This window comes from Drosophila virilis, chromosome 3 (assembly GCF_030788295.1).
Source record: "Drosophila virilis strain 15010-1051.87 chromosome 3, Dvir_AGI_RSII-ME, whole genome shotgun sequence".
NCBI lineage: Eukaryota > Metazoa > Arthropoda > Insecta > Diptera > Drosophilidae > Drosophila > Drosophila virilis.
In genome coordinates this window covers 5,454,431-5,470,069 of record NC_091545.1, presented here as the reverse complement: position 1 = coordinate 5,470,069, position 15,639 = coordinate 5,454,431, and the positions used below count along the sequence as shown (strand labels likewise).

Sequence of the window (15,639 nt, the reverse complement as noted above, 5' to 3'; positions counted from 1 at the left end):
ATAATCTGTGCGTTTGAATGCGCTTAGAGCATATATATTATTTAAAAATGAAAGAATACAAAATACTTCATGGAGAAATAAAATGATATTTAAAACTAAGTGCGTTGAGTTGTATACGTTTTAAGAGCGCAAATCATATATATTTTCTGTTTGTCTCCAATTCAATTTGTTAATTTGTTAGCAATTTAATTTACTTTAATTTTACGGTTGAAGCTTTGATTTAAATGTAAAATATCCCGCCCTATCGATAGTTTTGTAATGCTCAACTTGTATGCATCGATAAATTCTTATCGATATAACTATTTCACAGTACTTGCCCGACGCTGAACCTGCTTATTTGCGCCGTTTGCGATAGTGTTGTTATGCAGCCCTCTTATTAAAGACATTGACGGAGCCCTTTTGCTGCTGTTGAATTTAAATTTCAACCTTACTGGACCTCTCGACAGAACGTGAATATATAGATATAAGCAACTCCCATTATATTCGACTAAAAATGTTATCACTTTTGATTTTGTACTTGTGTCATAAAACAAACAATGGCATATATTGGCTGGTATAAAATAATGCTCGCTGTGAATAGCATAACCGCAAATGGTAATGTTATTGTCGCTGTTATGTTAAATAACATTTCTGTTTGGCATTCGTTCTTTTTTTTCATAAAGAAAAGAAGAAGAGATAGAAGAAAAAAGACGAACTAATATATAATAATAGAATATTATTTATACTGTGATATATAGCCAAGCATTGTTTTGTGTCTGCAAACCAGTAATTGGACAAACGAATCAGCAGTAAACCAAGCACCAGCAGCAAACCAATTGCGACAACAACAACAGCAACAGCAGCAGCAACAACAAGAGGAAAGTCAGCCAGCAACAGCAGCAACAGCAGCAGGAAAAGCAAAAGCAAAAGCAGCAGCAAAATGCCACTCTTTGGTAAATCACAGAAGACGCCTGCCGAATTGGTCAAGTCGCTGAAGGAGGCGATAAACGCACTGGAATCGGGTGATCGGAAGGTGGAGAAGGCGCAGGAGGATGTTAGCAAAAATCTGGTGTCGATCAAGAATATGCTGTACGGCAGCAGCGATGCGGAACCGCCAGCGGACTATGTGGTTGCCCAGCTGTCGCAGGAGCTGTATAACAGTAATTTACTGTTGCTGCTCATACAGAATCTGCATCGCATCGATTTTGAGGGTAAGAAGCATGTGGCGCTCATATTTAATAATGTGCTGCGCCGGCAGATTGGCACACGTTCGCCCACAGTGGAATATATATGCACGAAACCGGAAATATTATTTACACTGATGGCCGGCTATGAGGATGCGCATCCGGAGATAGCCCTCAATTCGGGCACAATGCTGCGCGAATGTGCACGCTATGAGGCGCTGGCCAAGATCATGCTGCATTCGGATGAGTTCTTTAAGTTCTTTCGGTATGTGGAAGTGTCGACATTTGACATCGCCTCCGATGCCTTCTCCACGTTCAAGGAGCTGCTGACACGCCACAAGCTCTTGTGCGCCGAATTTCTGGACGCCAATTATGATAAGTTCTTTGCCCAGCATTATCAGCGATTGTTGAACTCGGAGAACTATGTGACACGACGCCAGAGTCTGAAGCTGCTCGGTGAACTGCTGCTGGACAGGCACAATTTCACCGTTATGACGCGATATATATCGGAGCCAGAGAACCTGAAGCTGATGATGAACATGCTCAAGGAGCGATCGCGCAACATACAGTTCGAGGCGTTTCATGTCTTCAAAGTGTTTGTCGCGAATCCGAACAAACCGAAACCGATACTGGACATCCTGCTGCGCAATCAAACGAAACTGGTCGACTTTCTGACCAGCTTCCATACGGATCGGTCCGAGGACGAGCAGTTCAACGACGAGAAGGCATATCTGATCAAGCAGATAAGGGAGCTGAAGCCGCTGCCCGAGGCTTAGTTGGCAGCGGCAGCGAGAACAAGAACGAGAACATTTTGGCCTTGGCTGTATGGCAGGATGACGATAGCGAAGACGAAAGCAGGACAACAGACAAATGACAACTACAACACATACATTCGCAGTATGTGTGCGTGTGTGTGTGTGTGTGTGTGTGCAGGGCGTGGGTTAACCTTAACCACAACCAAATGCAAATGCAATTCCAATATACAAACACAATCACACACACACACACATACATATATATGTGGACAAAAGACGATGACGATAACCGATGACCGATTAACGATGACTGATGACCGATGACGACAGCACTTGTGAGTAACTAAACAATAATTTAGACAAAGCAAACAACAAAATGATAACGATAAAGCAAAATACATAAGTAGTAACAAACAAGTACACACATTAAATTATGTATGTAATAGCGTAAAGGAGTAAATGCAGCCGCAGCATGTTGCGAATTTAACTAAAAAAAAAAAAAACAAAACAACAACAAAAAAAGGAAGAAACAAAAACTCACACACATACGCATACTACTTGATTTTACTCTCTCCATTCACTGAGCATATTGCATATTCGCTCCGGCTTCCGTCTAGTTCGCTTTTGAGATTGTTCAGAGTTCGGTTTGTTGTTGTGGTTCCAGTTCGCGATCCTCGTGCGCCTGCAGACGTATATAGGAACTATGTATGTATGTACACCTCTACCTACCTATAACTACTGTTACTATTACTTTGCGTAAACGGTATATTATTATTATTTCCATTTCCGTTTTTTTTTTTTTTCGTGTTTTTCTTTGGCCTATTTAAATAGTTGTTGTATTGAAATTGAAGCGTTTGTGAAACGTTATATCCAGGACAATGAAGATAATATGAGTTTTGACTTACAATTTAGACATTAAACATTTCAAATGTGCGCCGAAATTTACAAATTGCGGTAAATTATTATTATTAAATATGTATGAAGGAAATACCAATTGTAATTTCACCTAAAAACTTCATTCAGAATACTGCATAATAATTATATGAAGTTATAATTGAAAAAAAAAAAAAAAGAACATTCAAAACACACAACACGCACACATACACACCAAAACACACAGCCACACACACACACCTACACACTAAACATCCATACGTACATAGTAAAAAAAAGGGAAGTAAAACAACAACATTACGAGCAGCATAATAAATATATTATTATTATAATTTATATTATTCCCAAAATTAAAGATAACAGCCAAACAAAAAAAACAAAAAAATTCCATCATATGTGTCATTCCGATTGGAAAACGGGCGCAGGAGGGCGGGGCCGCAACTGTTAAGGCATGCTGCCGCAGACGTTTAAAGCCCTGAGTCATGTGCACGTGCGAGGGCTGCACAAATTCTTGCAGGTTTTTGCATGTTTCTTAACACGGGTTTTCTTATGTGAAGTATACGCGTATGCAATAGTATTACAGTTAGTAATGTAACACGATAGTACATCACTAAAAGGCATTGCCTACATAAATGTAGATAATATTTGTATTTTGTTAGAGCTTGTTTATGATAAATATTTACGGAACTAATATGCCCAGCAGTAAAGGGTATTAAGGCATTGAAGTAGGCATGACATATTTGTGCAGCCCTGGTCCCGATCAGCTGGCCTAAAATTTCGGCGCCTAAAAAACAATCACAGAGAAAGCAAAAATTGTGTTTAATAAAATGCACAAAAGATTTCGCAAAACAGCCGATCAAACAATTATTGGCGATTGCAGCAGCAGCAGCAGCGAGGATGCTAGTGGAAATCATCAGAGGATCAGATCACTCGTGCGTAGGAAATATGTGCGACAGAAGCGTACAAAAACCGACGAGTTGGATATTTCGGATACGAGCAGCGAGGAGGAGCCTAACAGTCAAGACCCAGGCCAGGAGAACCGAAAGTGGGCTGCGAATCTCAAGAGATACAGCAGCGATCACAAGCCGCAGCCATTGACGCCACAAAATAAGTTCCAGCCCCTGTCGCTGTTCGTAAGTGTCAAAGCACCGTCTCCAACTTTAGCAACTAATTCATTTGATATGGCCAACTGTTCCACGAGCATTGCTAGCGATGCTCCAGCCACCTGTCGAGCAGCTTGGCACAGCTTCAGACAGACACTTGCCGCATTGAAACGGGATCGCCAGGGCCAGCTTCAGGCATCGAACAGCAAGCAGGAAACTATGAATGAAACGCTGCTGGAATGCACGCTAAACACATCCATAGAGGCTAATCTGGAGACCATGATTGACACGCAGCAAACGCCGAACAGCTGCAGGAGAGTCGCCAAACAGAAGCAGCGCTGCATCAAAGGTGGCCATTTATATGAATTCAAGCGACTGATTCTGAGAGAGCGCATGGATCGCCGGAGTCTGGCGCACAACCAGCGGCTGGGCATTAGCTCGGGCCAACGCGTGCGTGTGCTGAGCATAAGCGAATCCTTTGGCTGTCACATGGCACGCGTACAGGACGAAGCCGAAGATAAAGGCATATTTAACATAATACTCTCGCCCAGCATGTCGCCGTGCGTGGGCGCCACGCTAGAGCTTTACTTCGAACTGAAGCCGGAGACGGCGCTGCAACTGGCAAATAAGGAACTCGTTTACGTGCAGCCAAATAAATTAGTTTTATTATAGGTACACGCAAACTTAGGACTAATTAGGGAATACTTAGTAAATGCATTTGTATAAAATAGCAATGCAGCTAGCGCCGCTTTTTCTTCTCCAGCTTACGTATTTTGTGCAGACGTCGCGCCACATTGCCGCTGCCCGGCGCAGGCTCATCGCTGTGCCGCGCCTCGTCCTCGATCGTGTCCTGGGAATCGCTGCCACTCATCAGAACAGCAGCGGCAATGCAAACAAACTGAAATATGGCGCCAACGAAGAGTCCGTAGCGTACTAGTAGGCCAAAGAAATCCTCCTCGCCGTATTTATCCAGATTAGCGGCAGCTACGCCTATATTATCAGTGGACATCTTGTGCAAAAACTCAATATTGACTTTGTTTATGGTTTTGTGTATGCGGCGCACACAGGGTGATGCGTGCACAAATAGCTAAAGCGATTGTCACAAATAGAAGAGGAAGCAGAGAGTTGCAATTTTGTTGTGACATTTGCAAAAACATGTATGCAGTGCACACAGGGTGATGCGCGTACAAACAGCTGGAGCAATTGTTACAAAGGGAAGAAACACGAAATAGCTTGTTGCGGCTGCTGATTTCAATGGATTTTAAACAAATCGTTTTTTATTAACGCACTTAAAAGCCAACACATATGTGCAATTTTGAATTATGCCATTTGCAAAACCTTTCACACAGGGTGAAGCGTGCACAAACAGCTGAAAGCGATTGTCACAAATAGAAGAGGAAGCAGAAATTTTCTTGTTGCGACGAACGACTTTAGTCGGTTTTGCATAATTCATTTTAATTTAAGTAACTTAAAGCTGACACAAGTATGTCGTGCTTCCGTTTGGCCACTGCACTTACTGCCGCGCGTCCGCTGCCCCGGAACAGCCAAAACCTGCGACTTTTTGCGAGAAAATCACAGGAATTTACATATGCTCGCCGCCAGTTCTCGAAGGCCTTAAATGAGAGCAACATTGGCAAAAACACTAAACCCGCCGGCACACTGAAGCTGACATTGTTGGGCGCGTGTATTGGCGCCGTCGCTGGATCCACCTACACAATTTACTCGAGAATTAGCGACAAGGATTCGCACAAGGAGCACGAGCGCACGCCGCCAAAAGTTATCGGATCGTTGCCTGCCGGCGTCCGCATAACAAAGCGCTATATTAATCCTAAGGATACCTCGGGGCTGGACATAGTGCTCTTTCAGTTCCAGACATGTCCATTTTGTTGCAAAGTTCGTGCCTATCTGGACTACATGGGCGTATCCTATTCGGTGGTGGAAGTTGACGCTGTGCTGCGCCAGGATATCCGCTGGTCATCGGTTAAAAAGGTGCCCATGGTGCTGATACGTCAGCAGGATGGCCAATATGTACAGATGACCGACTCCAGTGCCATCATTTCGTTGGTGGCCAGCAGTCTGCACGATAAGCGCACCGATGTGGGTGACTTGGCGCAGTTCTACCCGCATGTTTCCTTCTTTGATGATGACGGCAAGAAGCGCCAGGATATATTGAACAAATACTTCCTCATGTACCAGGATCGCACACCAAAGAACATGACCAAAGAAATTGAAGAGTAAGTGCACGCTGCCTTCTAGTCAATGAATCGATTGACAATAAGTGCTTTTGTAGAAACGAGCGCAAATGGAGGACCTGGGCCGACAATCATCTAGTGCATCTCATATCTCCTAATTGCTATCAGACGCTTGGCGAGGCGCTCGAGACATTTGAGTGGTTCTCACAGGCAGGCGAATGGGATGTCTATTTCCCCAAGTGGGAGCGCAACCTGATGGTCTACGGCGGTGCAACAGCCATGTGGGCCATAGCCAAGATATTGAAGCGACGACACGAGCTTACCGACGATGTTCGATCTCATATGTACGATGCTCTGGGCAAGTGGACGGCGGAGCTTAAGAAACGAAACACGAAATTCATGGGCGGCAAGCAGCCGGGCTTATCGGATCTGTCAGTGTTTGGTGTGCTGAGCAGCATGGAAGGTTGTCAGACATTCAAGGACAGCCTACAGAATACAAACATTGGTAACAACAATTTCTAAAGGCAAACAGAAAACCTTTAAACTAATAATATGTAAATTATAGGCAAATGGTTTTACGATGTCAAGGAACTAGTGCAACAGAACCGTGGTGAGCTGCGTAGGGAGCGCATAGCGGGCGTGGAGGCCCTAGCTTAAACAAAATATGCGAAACATTTACGCCCAAAGATTGTTCAAATTGTTTAAATAAATGCCCTACATTCATATGAATTCCGTTCCAATAAGAACTATCGGTGTAATCGATTCACACGATATTTGCTCAATTCGCACCAAGCTGCTTTGGAAAATATCGATGTATCGCCCATATGTGAACATCTCTAATTGTGTGAAACGCCGCTAGACAGAAACTTGCAAATCATTTCGGGCAGCCTTCTCATCTTGGAAATTTAACAAAAGCATAAATATGAATTGTCTTGGTGTCGAACAATTCCCGGATTATAAAGTGCCCGGAGTGCAGCATGTGGACTTTTCTCCCTACGAGTCCAATGGCGGGTGAGTGTCCAAATGCGTGATTTGTGAAAACTCAACCAACATACGAAATGCCTTGTAGCTCCATTGTTGCCATTGCTGGAGAAGACTTTGTGGTTATTGCCGCCGATACACGCTTAAGCAGTGGCTACAGCATCCATTCGCGCGATCAGAGCAAACTCTTCAAGATGTCGCCAAAAACGGTTTTGGGCTCTACTGGGTGCTGGTGCGACACCCTCTCGCTAACCGGGCTGGTCAAGGTGCGCATGCAGATGTACGAGCACACCCACATGAAGACCATGTCGACTGATGCGGTGGCACAAATGCTCTCCATTGTCATGTATAACCGCCGTTTCTTCCCATACTATGTGTCCAACATTTTGGCCGGCTTGGACAAGGATGGCAAGGGCGCCGTCTACTCATACGATCCCATTGGCCATTGCGAGCGCGCAACATACCGTGCCGGTGGCACAGCAGGAGCCCTGCTGCAGCCAGTGTTGGACAATCAGATCGGTTACAAGAACCAAAACTTGCCCGCCGATCAATTGCCGCCACTCACCAAGGAGCGCGCGGTGGCTGTTGCCTCCGATACCTTCATATCGGCCGCTGAACGTGATATATACACCGGTGACTCGGTGCTAATAAATATCATTACCAAGGATGGTGTTGAGGAGCGAAAGCTGCAACTGCGCAAGGATTAAAAACACAATGGTCAAGGGTTAATAAAAACTGCATTCACACATCTTGTTCAACTTAAATTTGTTGTAACACTATAAATAAAACAAATCTAAAAGATAAATTCAAAATAATGTCCCAAACGCTACCCTAAGCAAGAAATATGTAAAGCTTTTGTTATAAATCGTGTAATTGTTAATTTTCGGATAAAGTGGAAGTATATATGTATGTGTGTGTGTGCAATATTGTACGCATCTTCATATGCATGTATGTATGTGTGTTTGCAGTAATGTTTTATACCAAATTTACTTGTTACTGTTGCGCTTTAAAGTTAAAAAGAAACGTTTATATGTTAAAAATGTAATGCTGCCGTAATACGCGATTATCATGTATTCAAGTATCATGGAGAAGGAGGCGGCGGCTTCAACGAAGGAGAAGGAGGAGGCGGCTCCATATATGCATGCATGTGTGTACACAGGCATGCATACACATACATAGGTGTTTATATGTAAGTATTTGAAAATGTTTATATGTACGTATGTTTGTCTCTCTTTATTTTACCATACTGTGCAGCCCTGGCAGAACGCGCCATCAGCTGTTTAGCATTTAGTTTCCTGAGAGTGTGCGCATTGCTGCACATATTCGCCCAATGAAAATTATATTGTTTATATCGGTAGTGCTGTTGATTTGTCTACAATATTCCCTAATTCTCGCCAATAAGAAAATGCTGGCGGCAATTGTGAAGCCTGGCTTATTCCGGCATATAATGTGCCGCAATAATGTGTATCCACGCAGCAGTGTTCAGCGCTTTCCGGTGCCGGACGCCGTTGTGTTTTGGACAGTTAACTATGAGGAGTACTGCCCGCCTTGCTACACCGCTGCGCACATTGGAGGGCAGAGCTGGGCGGATGCGCCATTGCCAAACGAACAAACAAGCGAACCGCACTGGAACCACAATGACGGTCTGGTGAATCGCGTTTCCTTCCATGGTGACTATCAGATTAAAGATGGCCTGCCGCAAAATCCAATTGGACGCACTGGACTCTGTGGCCGCGGCCTGCTGGGACGCTGGGGTCCCAATCATGCGGCGGATCCAATAGTCACACGCTGGAAACGGAATGAAAATGGTGAAATTGTGCGCCACAAAGACAGCGGCAAGTACGTGCGGGTTAAGTGACGATGTCGAAAGGCAGCTGTCTAACTTTTGGCCTGGTATCTTATAGAAACATTCTTCAGATGGTGGCCATACAGCGCTCGGACAACAAGCTGTGGGCAATTCCTGGCGGCATGGTTGATCCCGGCGAGAACGTGAGTGTCACATTGAAACGTGAATTTACCGAGGAGGCGCTCAATTTCGATGACAAGGGCCACATGGTGGAGGAGTTTTTCAAGCAGGGCGGCGTACATGTGTACAGCGGCTACGTGGACGATTTTCGTAATACGGACAATGCCTGGATGGAGACAACAGCTCTCAACTTCCATGATGAGGACGGCACCAAGGTGGGTCAGCTGCAGCTGGAAGCCGGCGATGACGCCACAAACGTGCGCTGGACCGATATCAATGCGAATCTCAAATTGCACGCCAATCACGCCGATATTGTCGGCGAGGTGGTTGCCAAGCGCAATGCGCATTGGTAGCAATAGTTAACATAACTAATACCAGGTACTTATATATATAATAATAGATATTAATAAGCTTTTACAACTGAAGAGTTCAATTTTTATGCCCTTGGGTCTCGTCACGAAAGTGAAGATAATTCCATTACGCGTACATATTCCTGCCGAGTTGATATCTCGGCCAACTATGTCAGAGAACTCCCTCGTAAACATTTGATCAGATTTAAAGATTTTGTACTAGGTAACCCGCAATTCACGCTGGGAGTATTAGCTGTCTAGCTATGTCCATGTGGTATGGAACATTATTCTCGAATCACATTTCAAACTATTCGATTTTTCATTTTCATAATTTTTCATAGACTGCCCCTTAATTGAAATAATCTCACTGGTGTGTTAGTGTTTATTTTTCGTATATTTATTTCAGACTATTCGCTATTCATACATTCACGTTTTTGCGCAATAACAAGTTAAGACAATTGTCCTTTTCGCTAGGAAACCATTTAAAATATATAATATTAATTTCATTTTCTGAGTGCATTGGAATTCATCAAGCTTTGCGCTTGCGCTTTGTCGCCCGCAAGCATCTCCATTCTTTAAAAAAAAAAAAAACAAATGTGACGGCATATATGTATGTGGATAACTTGGATAACTAATTGGTTACGTCCAAATGATTATCAGTTTGAGGGTCTGTAGGTTTACAAAGTCTGCAGATAGTTGAAGACCTCTTGACTCGAGTTGGCCACGTTGTTGAACTGATCTGGATACTGTTCACGTATTTCCGCAAGGAAAGCAAGCGCACTGATCTTGCTATCTCCGTCGGGCATTTGCTCCTTGTATAACACGTCTATGGTGATTTTCAGGATCTGTTCAAGGTAGTCAATAATAGTGGGACGTGCATGCATGTAAAGCACACGGAAGGCTTTGTGCACCATGTCGTTCTCGTCCGTATCCTCGCGCAGTGGCAAATGCGACAGTAAAACAGGCAACACCTGCGCCAAAGGCACAATATTATGATTGGTCACGATCAGACGGGAAACGGCACCGCAAATATTGTCCAGAGCTGGGGCATTTGTCTCCGAAGCAATGGCACCCGAAAGGGCTTGCAAAATGACCTGAAAGGAACTGAAAAAAAAAATGCAGATTCGTTAATATTTAAATGCATGGCATCTTTTTGTGTGGCGACTCACTCAAAAGATTTTTCCTCTGCGCACAAAACTAGCTCGCCCAGTCCGAAATAGCAATTCTGGCGGGCCTTTGGCTCGGGGTCATTTACGCCCTCGACGAAAATGGGGCACAGAGTATCAAAGTAGGTGACAACACAGTTGCCCAGCGATTGGAACGAGTCGGCCAGAGCGCCATACACAAAAGTGCGCTGCTCGCTTAAATCATTTCGCTTGGCCTTGTTCTGCAAAGCAATCGAAAGGATATGTTAATTTGATTTCGATATGGATACATTTGAATGATCCGTGACATACCAGCTTGTTTAAGTAGTACTGATAGACGCGTCCAAAGTACATGGAGAATACATCTGGTGCTAGGGCTTTGCCAAACGCTGGCAACAGATTGCCAGCATTCTCCAAAAGCAATTCGTCAAATTCACTGTCCTCGGCATCATCCTCGTCACCGCCACCGGATGGCTCATTAAACTGGCAAGCCATTTTATTGTTAAGAACATCTTTGATGCAAGCAAAGATCAAGTCGGCAATTTCCTGCGTGGGCACTGCAGTGGACTTCACTTCAATGAACAGTTCGCTCAACATATCAAGCAAATGTATGACCACGCTCTGTTCCTCATCGTTGCGGATCATATGGGCGAATTTGGGCATGATAATCAAGCAGGCGCGCTTAACACCCTCACCATCGCCCATTTTGTGAAGTGCGATCACAAACGAGCAGATAGCCTCAACGGCCGACTTGCGTACATTCTCCTGGGGATGCTCAATCACCTTGTACACGTTCTCAAAAGATATCTGCAGATATGGAGCAAAGGCGCTGCCGGTGTTAACCGCAAATTCTTTGAGGGCGAGTATAGCCTCCTCCTTTTCATAGACAAAGTCATTCTCCACCTGATAACCATCATCATCATCGTCATCCTCGTCGTCTGTGTTATCCAGATCAATGTCATTTTCAGTGGCCGGCTCTTCGGGGAACAGATTGTTGCCAGCAGCGTCATCCTCATTGGGTAGCATATCATCCGTAGATATAACCGATTCGATAAGGCGATCTATGATTTTGGGAAAGACCGTAGACATGCTCTCATTAACCACAATGGACAGGGCACCCATTAGATTGTAGATCGCGCGTCTAAAGTCGGGATCGTTGGGCCCTTCATCCAACATCATAAGGCAGTAGGCCATCGTATCATTGGCCAGCGGTATAAAGTTATCTTTGCCCACAACACGTGTTATGGATGCCAGCGTATCAATAGCCTCGTTGCGCAGCTCCTTCATGTCTTCGGCGCATTCCTTTACCAAATAATTCTGCAGTATTTCAACAATTTTGGGAAAATATGGCATCAAATGCTCCTTAGCAGCCAAAGCTGTCGCCGAGATAGCCGACAGGGCCAGCACACGCAGATGCACCGAATTCTGTGGATCCAGCGTATCGAAAAGACTGCAAGAATATGAAATTAACAAGGAAACTTTAATGGCACCGAATCATCTATGTCTTACCGATTCATCAATAGGGGCAAATGTGGCACAATATCCTCTTCCAGATTCTGGCAGTACGTTTCCAGAGCGTAAAACATGCGATCAGTGTGCTTCGGTTCCGGATTGCCACTCTGCAAAATCGTACAAATAAAAGATATAGCCGAATAAGCTTGATTACCGTCTATTTGTGCTGAGTTGTGAGAGCATGCTTCAAAATAAGTGCTGTCCATAAATACTTGCGTCCTTAATCTCTGATACCTGATGCTCAATTGATGTATTAGGTATTAACATCAACTAACCCAAGCATCTTTGATATAAGGGAATAAGCACGCTGGCAAAGTGTTTGGAAATAAACTTTTCTGTATCCTCAACACGAAAAACAATATAAACAATTTACAACAGTTACTTATCTTCGGGTTGCCGAAGAGTAAATACCCTTGCAGACATAGGCTTAAAGAAAAACTTCAACATCAGACCTGATTTTGATATGATACGATGTGAAAAGCTATTGATTATATAAGATTGAGAAGCAGCAAACTTAAAAACCAAAAACCTTTTTTGCGTAAAACCAAAATGAGCGTACAATATCACTGATCAAAAATATATATACTATATGGGAACAGAGATTATATTGCCCCTCTGCAAGAGTACAAAAAACAAATGCACAACAGGCAAAACACATTTACAGTGAGATGAAGTGTGAACAAAAATGGATTAATTGATTAAGAACTAAGAGAAAAGCACCCTGTATTTGGTGAGAACTGATTTGCGTTTAATTTGAAGCTGATTTATGTACTGAATGGTATCTTTGCCGGGTACGGGATTCGGCTCGTTGCCGTTGCCGTTTTGCTCAGCCTTTTGGACGCAGCACAAACAAAATAAGATAATTATCATGTTGATTATAATAGACATATGCCGCGGGGAGCTTACCTTCAGCTCAATCACCAGCTGCTGCAGAAAATCAAATAGCACGGGCAGAATTTGTGGTGCGAACTTTGATATTTCCGGCTGCAGATGCTCGGAGAACTGGCCCAGCGCAAAGAAGCTGGCAATGCGCACAATTGGCGAATTGTCGGCAATGCCGCTCTTGACGATATTCAACATGACTTCCAAATACTTGGAGCAAATGGCCTCCGAGCACCCCTCGGCGATGACAGCAATGCAAAGGAAGGCAGCACGACGCCGCAAAGGATCCGGATTCTGCAATGCCGGCTCGAGTAGCTGCAGCAATGGCGGTATCAGTCGCTCCGCGGACATATTGATGGCCAGTAAATCGAGGGTTTGTGTGGCCGCCGTAACCGGGCTGTTGCTGCTTTCGCCCGTAAATAATTCATCTGCATACGAAAAAAAAAAAAAAGATACATATCATAAAAATGTCAATAAGAGAGTACAGGACCTTTTTCTTACCATCATCCAGTTCCGTTTCGCAGCACATCATCTCAAATATGACGGATATTATGGGCTCGAGCAGCTTCTGTTTGACAATCGCCTTCTTCTTGATGCGCACCACACGCCCAATAAACGTGACCACCTGGACGCGTATGGAGTCATCGATTTGCTTATTGTTGGCCGTTTCGAGGCAGAATTCAATAAGGGGCTTGACATTGTTGTTAAGCAGCTTTGGCACGTACTCGGCAATGCTGTCAATGACATCAAAAACTATGGAGAACTCCTGCTCATCACCTTTCTGGGCAAAAGCAAAGACCGTCTTAATGATGAGCGGCAAAACCTTAAGCACTGTCTGCTCGGCGCTCGTGTGACCGCTCACGAACGGCATCAGATAGCTCATGCCCATGGTTATGTTGGCGACAGTGGGCGTGGCCAGATTACCCTTGGCCTCTGCGGACATAAGAACAGCGGCAAACATCTGGCAAATGGAGTCCATGTGACTGACAAATTGATCGGGAGCCGCATCGGTAAGAGTGGCAAATATCGAGGAGCCCAGCTCACTCTCCGAGGGATCATCCACGCTGCAGCGGCTAAAGATGAAGTTCAACAGTTCCGTCAGCCACGAGTCTTTCTTCTCCTCCTCGTGACGCACCAAGGAGCCAATAAACTGGGCAATTGCATTCTTCACTGACTTCTCCTTTTCGGCAATCAATGCCTGCAGCATGCCAGTCTTAATGCTGCAAAGATTGCAATTTGAATCAACCCTCTTTAGTTGCTATAACGCGCTGCAGCTGCTTACCTTTCCTTCTGCTCGGCTGGGACCATCTGCCAGTTGCGCAGCTTCTGCAGTCGCTTGTTCAACAGTACGGCGGCAAATTGACGCACTTGCGGCTCCCGCTGTGACACCACAATCTGACATAGTGCCGGCAGTGTGTCCGGATTTTCGTAAGCCTTGCCCAGCTCATTGGTCGCCTAGCAACAAGAATATAAAAGATCAGACACATGTGATTTTACACATAAATTAATTAATAGCCGGCAAATATGTATATGTGTGTGTGTGTGTGTGTGAGTGTATGTGCATGTATATGGATGTGCAAACAACGTGCTTTGAATCATAGACATTGCATACATAAACGCTAGAAAATGACGTGTGCAACTGACTGACTGCGAACTACTCTGTGTTTGTTGGTTGTGGCGTTAGTGGTCTGAAAACCAAGATCTAAAGGCTGAGAAATATCGATTTTGCTATTTTTAGGCAGTGGTGCCGCTATTTTTCGCTGTTTTCAGAGATCCTTAGCCGAAAACTCACATAATTAATTTAGCTATTTTTTTTTTGGCATCCTTGACATTTTTCCCGCCAAAGTGCGCCTGAGAAAGCCAAATCAACTATTTTAGCGATTTATAACATTGAATTCAGCTTCTTTCCGACAGTTAGCAACACTTATCCCTTGCAACCTGATTGGCAAATTTTCGTACATACATATTTACATATTTACAAGCGTGGAAATTCACATATATTCCAAGTGGCCACCAAATTGTTTTCAAACATGCCGACGCAATATACTATTTTCTACTCTGCGAACAGAGTATGAATATACAATATATATATATATATGTATAGGAATGTGTCTAGTATGAAAATGTGCACATGTTATAACTTTTTCATATATATACATATTTAAGCGAATAATAACTAAGGGAATTTTATCGCCAATTCCATTGTATACACACGTGCCAAGGTGCATAAAGTATTTTAAAAGCAAAATGGAGACAGTTGATGAAATTTGGCAAATGGGCGCCTTTATAGGCGTCGGCATATTTTTTTCTGGGTAAAAGGAGGCGTTTGTGAGTGCAATTAATATGCCGGTAGCTTACCTGACGTATGCGTTCAGTGTCCGTACACAATAAGCCGGCGATGATTTGGTCCAATACAGCGTCCATTTTTTAATGCTGTTTAAAATCAATTGGCCTCGCACAGCAAAAATCCAAGGAGCACTTATTCAATATGCCGCCGAAGCACGAGCCCGAAACGACTGTTGGCGAATATTTGCAAAAAAGTGTGGTGTGGTGGGCTAGGGCTGAAAAGCACAACAGCACCACGTTTTCAAACTGACAGGGCTACAACAAATATATAATATATGCAGTTTTGACTTGTTTAAAGTCTGACAATATTCACACTCAATAGGTATATAGTTAATTTTGACATGAGATAT

General features: G+C 43.9%; 7 protein-coding genes across 7 annotated transcripts; 5 read left to right on the top strand and 2 right to left on the bottom strand.

Annotated features, from left to right (window-relative positions):
• The first annotated feature begins 638 nt into the window (after nucleotides 1-638).
• On the top strand, nucleotides 639-2,426 carry Mo25 (calcium binding protein Mo25). Its single transcript, XM_002046470.4, has one exon. The coding sequence runs from the start codon at nucleotides 920-922 to the stop codon at nucleotides 1,937-1,939; it is 1,020 nt and encodes a 339-aa protein (XP_002046506.1). The 5' UTR covers nucleotides 639-919; the 3' UTR covers nucleotides 1,940-2,426.
• Nucleotides 2,427-3,142: 716 nt separating this feature from the next.
• Nucleotides 3,143-4,649, top strand: LOC6622963 (uncharacterized). The gene has a single exon (XM_002046469.4). It carries the CDS (start codon nucleotides 3,640-3,642, stop codon nucleotides 4,585-4,587), a length of 948 nt encoding a protein of 315 aa, XP_002046505.1. The 5' UTR covers nucleotides 3,143-3,639; the 3' UTR covers nucleotides 4,588-4,649.
• Nucleotides 4,559-5,029, bottom strand: LOC6622986 (protein anon-73B1). The gene has a single exon (XM_002046468.4). It carries the CDS (start codon nucleotides 4,922-4,924, stop codon nucleotides 4,655-4,657), a length of 270 nt encoding a protein of 89 aa, XP_002046504.1. The 5' UTR covers nucleotides 4,925-5,029; the 3' UTR covers nucleotides 4,559-4,654.
• A 273-nt stretch (nucleotides 5,030-5,302) lies between these two features.
• Su(P) (prostaglandin E synthase Su(P)) lies at nucleotides 5,303-6,836 on the top strand. Its single transcript, XM_002046467.4, has 3 exons — nucleotides 5,303-6,149; nucleotides 6,206-6,612; nucleotides 6,673-6,836. Exons 1-3 carry the CDS (start codon nucleotides 5,401-5,403, stop codon nucleotides 6,762-6,764), a joined length of 1,248 nt encoding a protein of 415 aa, XP_002046503.1. The 5' UTR covers nucleotides 5,303-5,400; the 3' UTR covers nucleotides 6,765-6,836.
• Nucleotides 6,837-6,938: 102 nt separating this feature from the next.
• Nucleotides 6,939-7,893, top strand: Prosbeta6 (proteasome beta6 subunit). The gene is made up of 2 exons (XM_002046466.4): nucleotides 6,939-7,118; nucleotides 7,177-7,893. Exons 1-2 carry the CDS (start codon nucleotides 7,030-7,032, stop codon nucleotides 7,793-7,795), a joined length of 708 nt encoding a protein of 235 aa, XP_002046502.1. The 5' UTR covers nucleotides 6,939-7,029; the 3' UTR covers nucleotides 7,796-7,893.
• Nucleotides 7,894-8,365: 472 nt separating this feature from the next.
• Nucleotides 8,366-9,479, top strand: LOC6622945 (ADP-ribose pyrophosphatase, mitochondrial). Its single transcript, XM_002046465.4, has 2 exons — nucleotides 8,366-8,927; nucleotides 8,993-9,479. The coding sequence occupies exons 1-2, from the start codon at nucleotides 8,419-8,421 to the stop codon at nucleotides 9,405-9,407; spliced, it is 924 nt and encodes a 307-aa protein (XP_002046501.2). The 5' UTR covers nucleotides 8,366-8,418; the 3' UTR covers nucleotides 9,408-9,479.
• Nucleotides 9,480-9,779: 300 nt separating this feature from the next.
• LOC6622895 (importin-4) lies at nucleotides 9,780-15,563 on the bottom strand. Its single transcript, XM_002046464.4, has 8 exons — nucleotides 15,302-15,563; nucleotides 14,226-14,398; nucleotides 13,445-14,163; nucleotides 12,968-13,371; nucleotides 12,059-12,168; nucleotides 10,862-11,999; nucleotides 10,574-10,791; nucleotides 9,780-10,508 (listed from the first exon to the last, which is right to left on the bottom strand). Exons 1-8 carry the CDS (start codon nucleotides 15,365-15,367, stop codon nucleotides 10,082-10,084), a joined length of 3,255 nt encoding a protein of 1,084 aa, XP_002046500.2. The 5' UTR covers nucleotides 15,368-15,563; the 3' UTR covers nucleotides 9,780-10,081.
• Nucleotides 15,564-15,639: the final 76 nt, after the last annotated feature.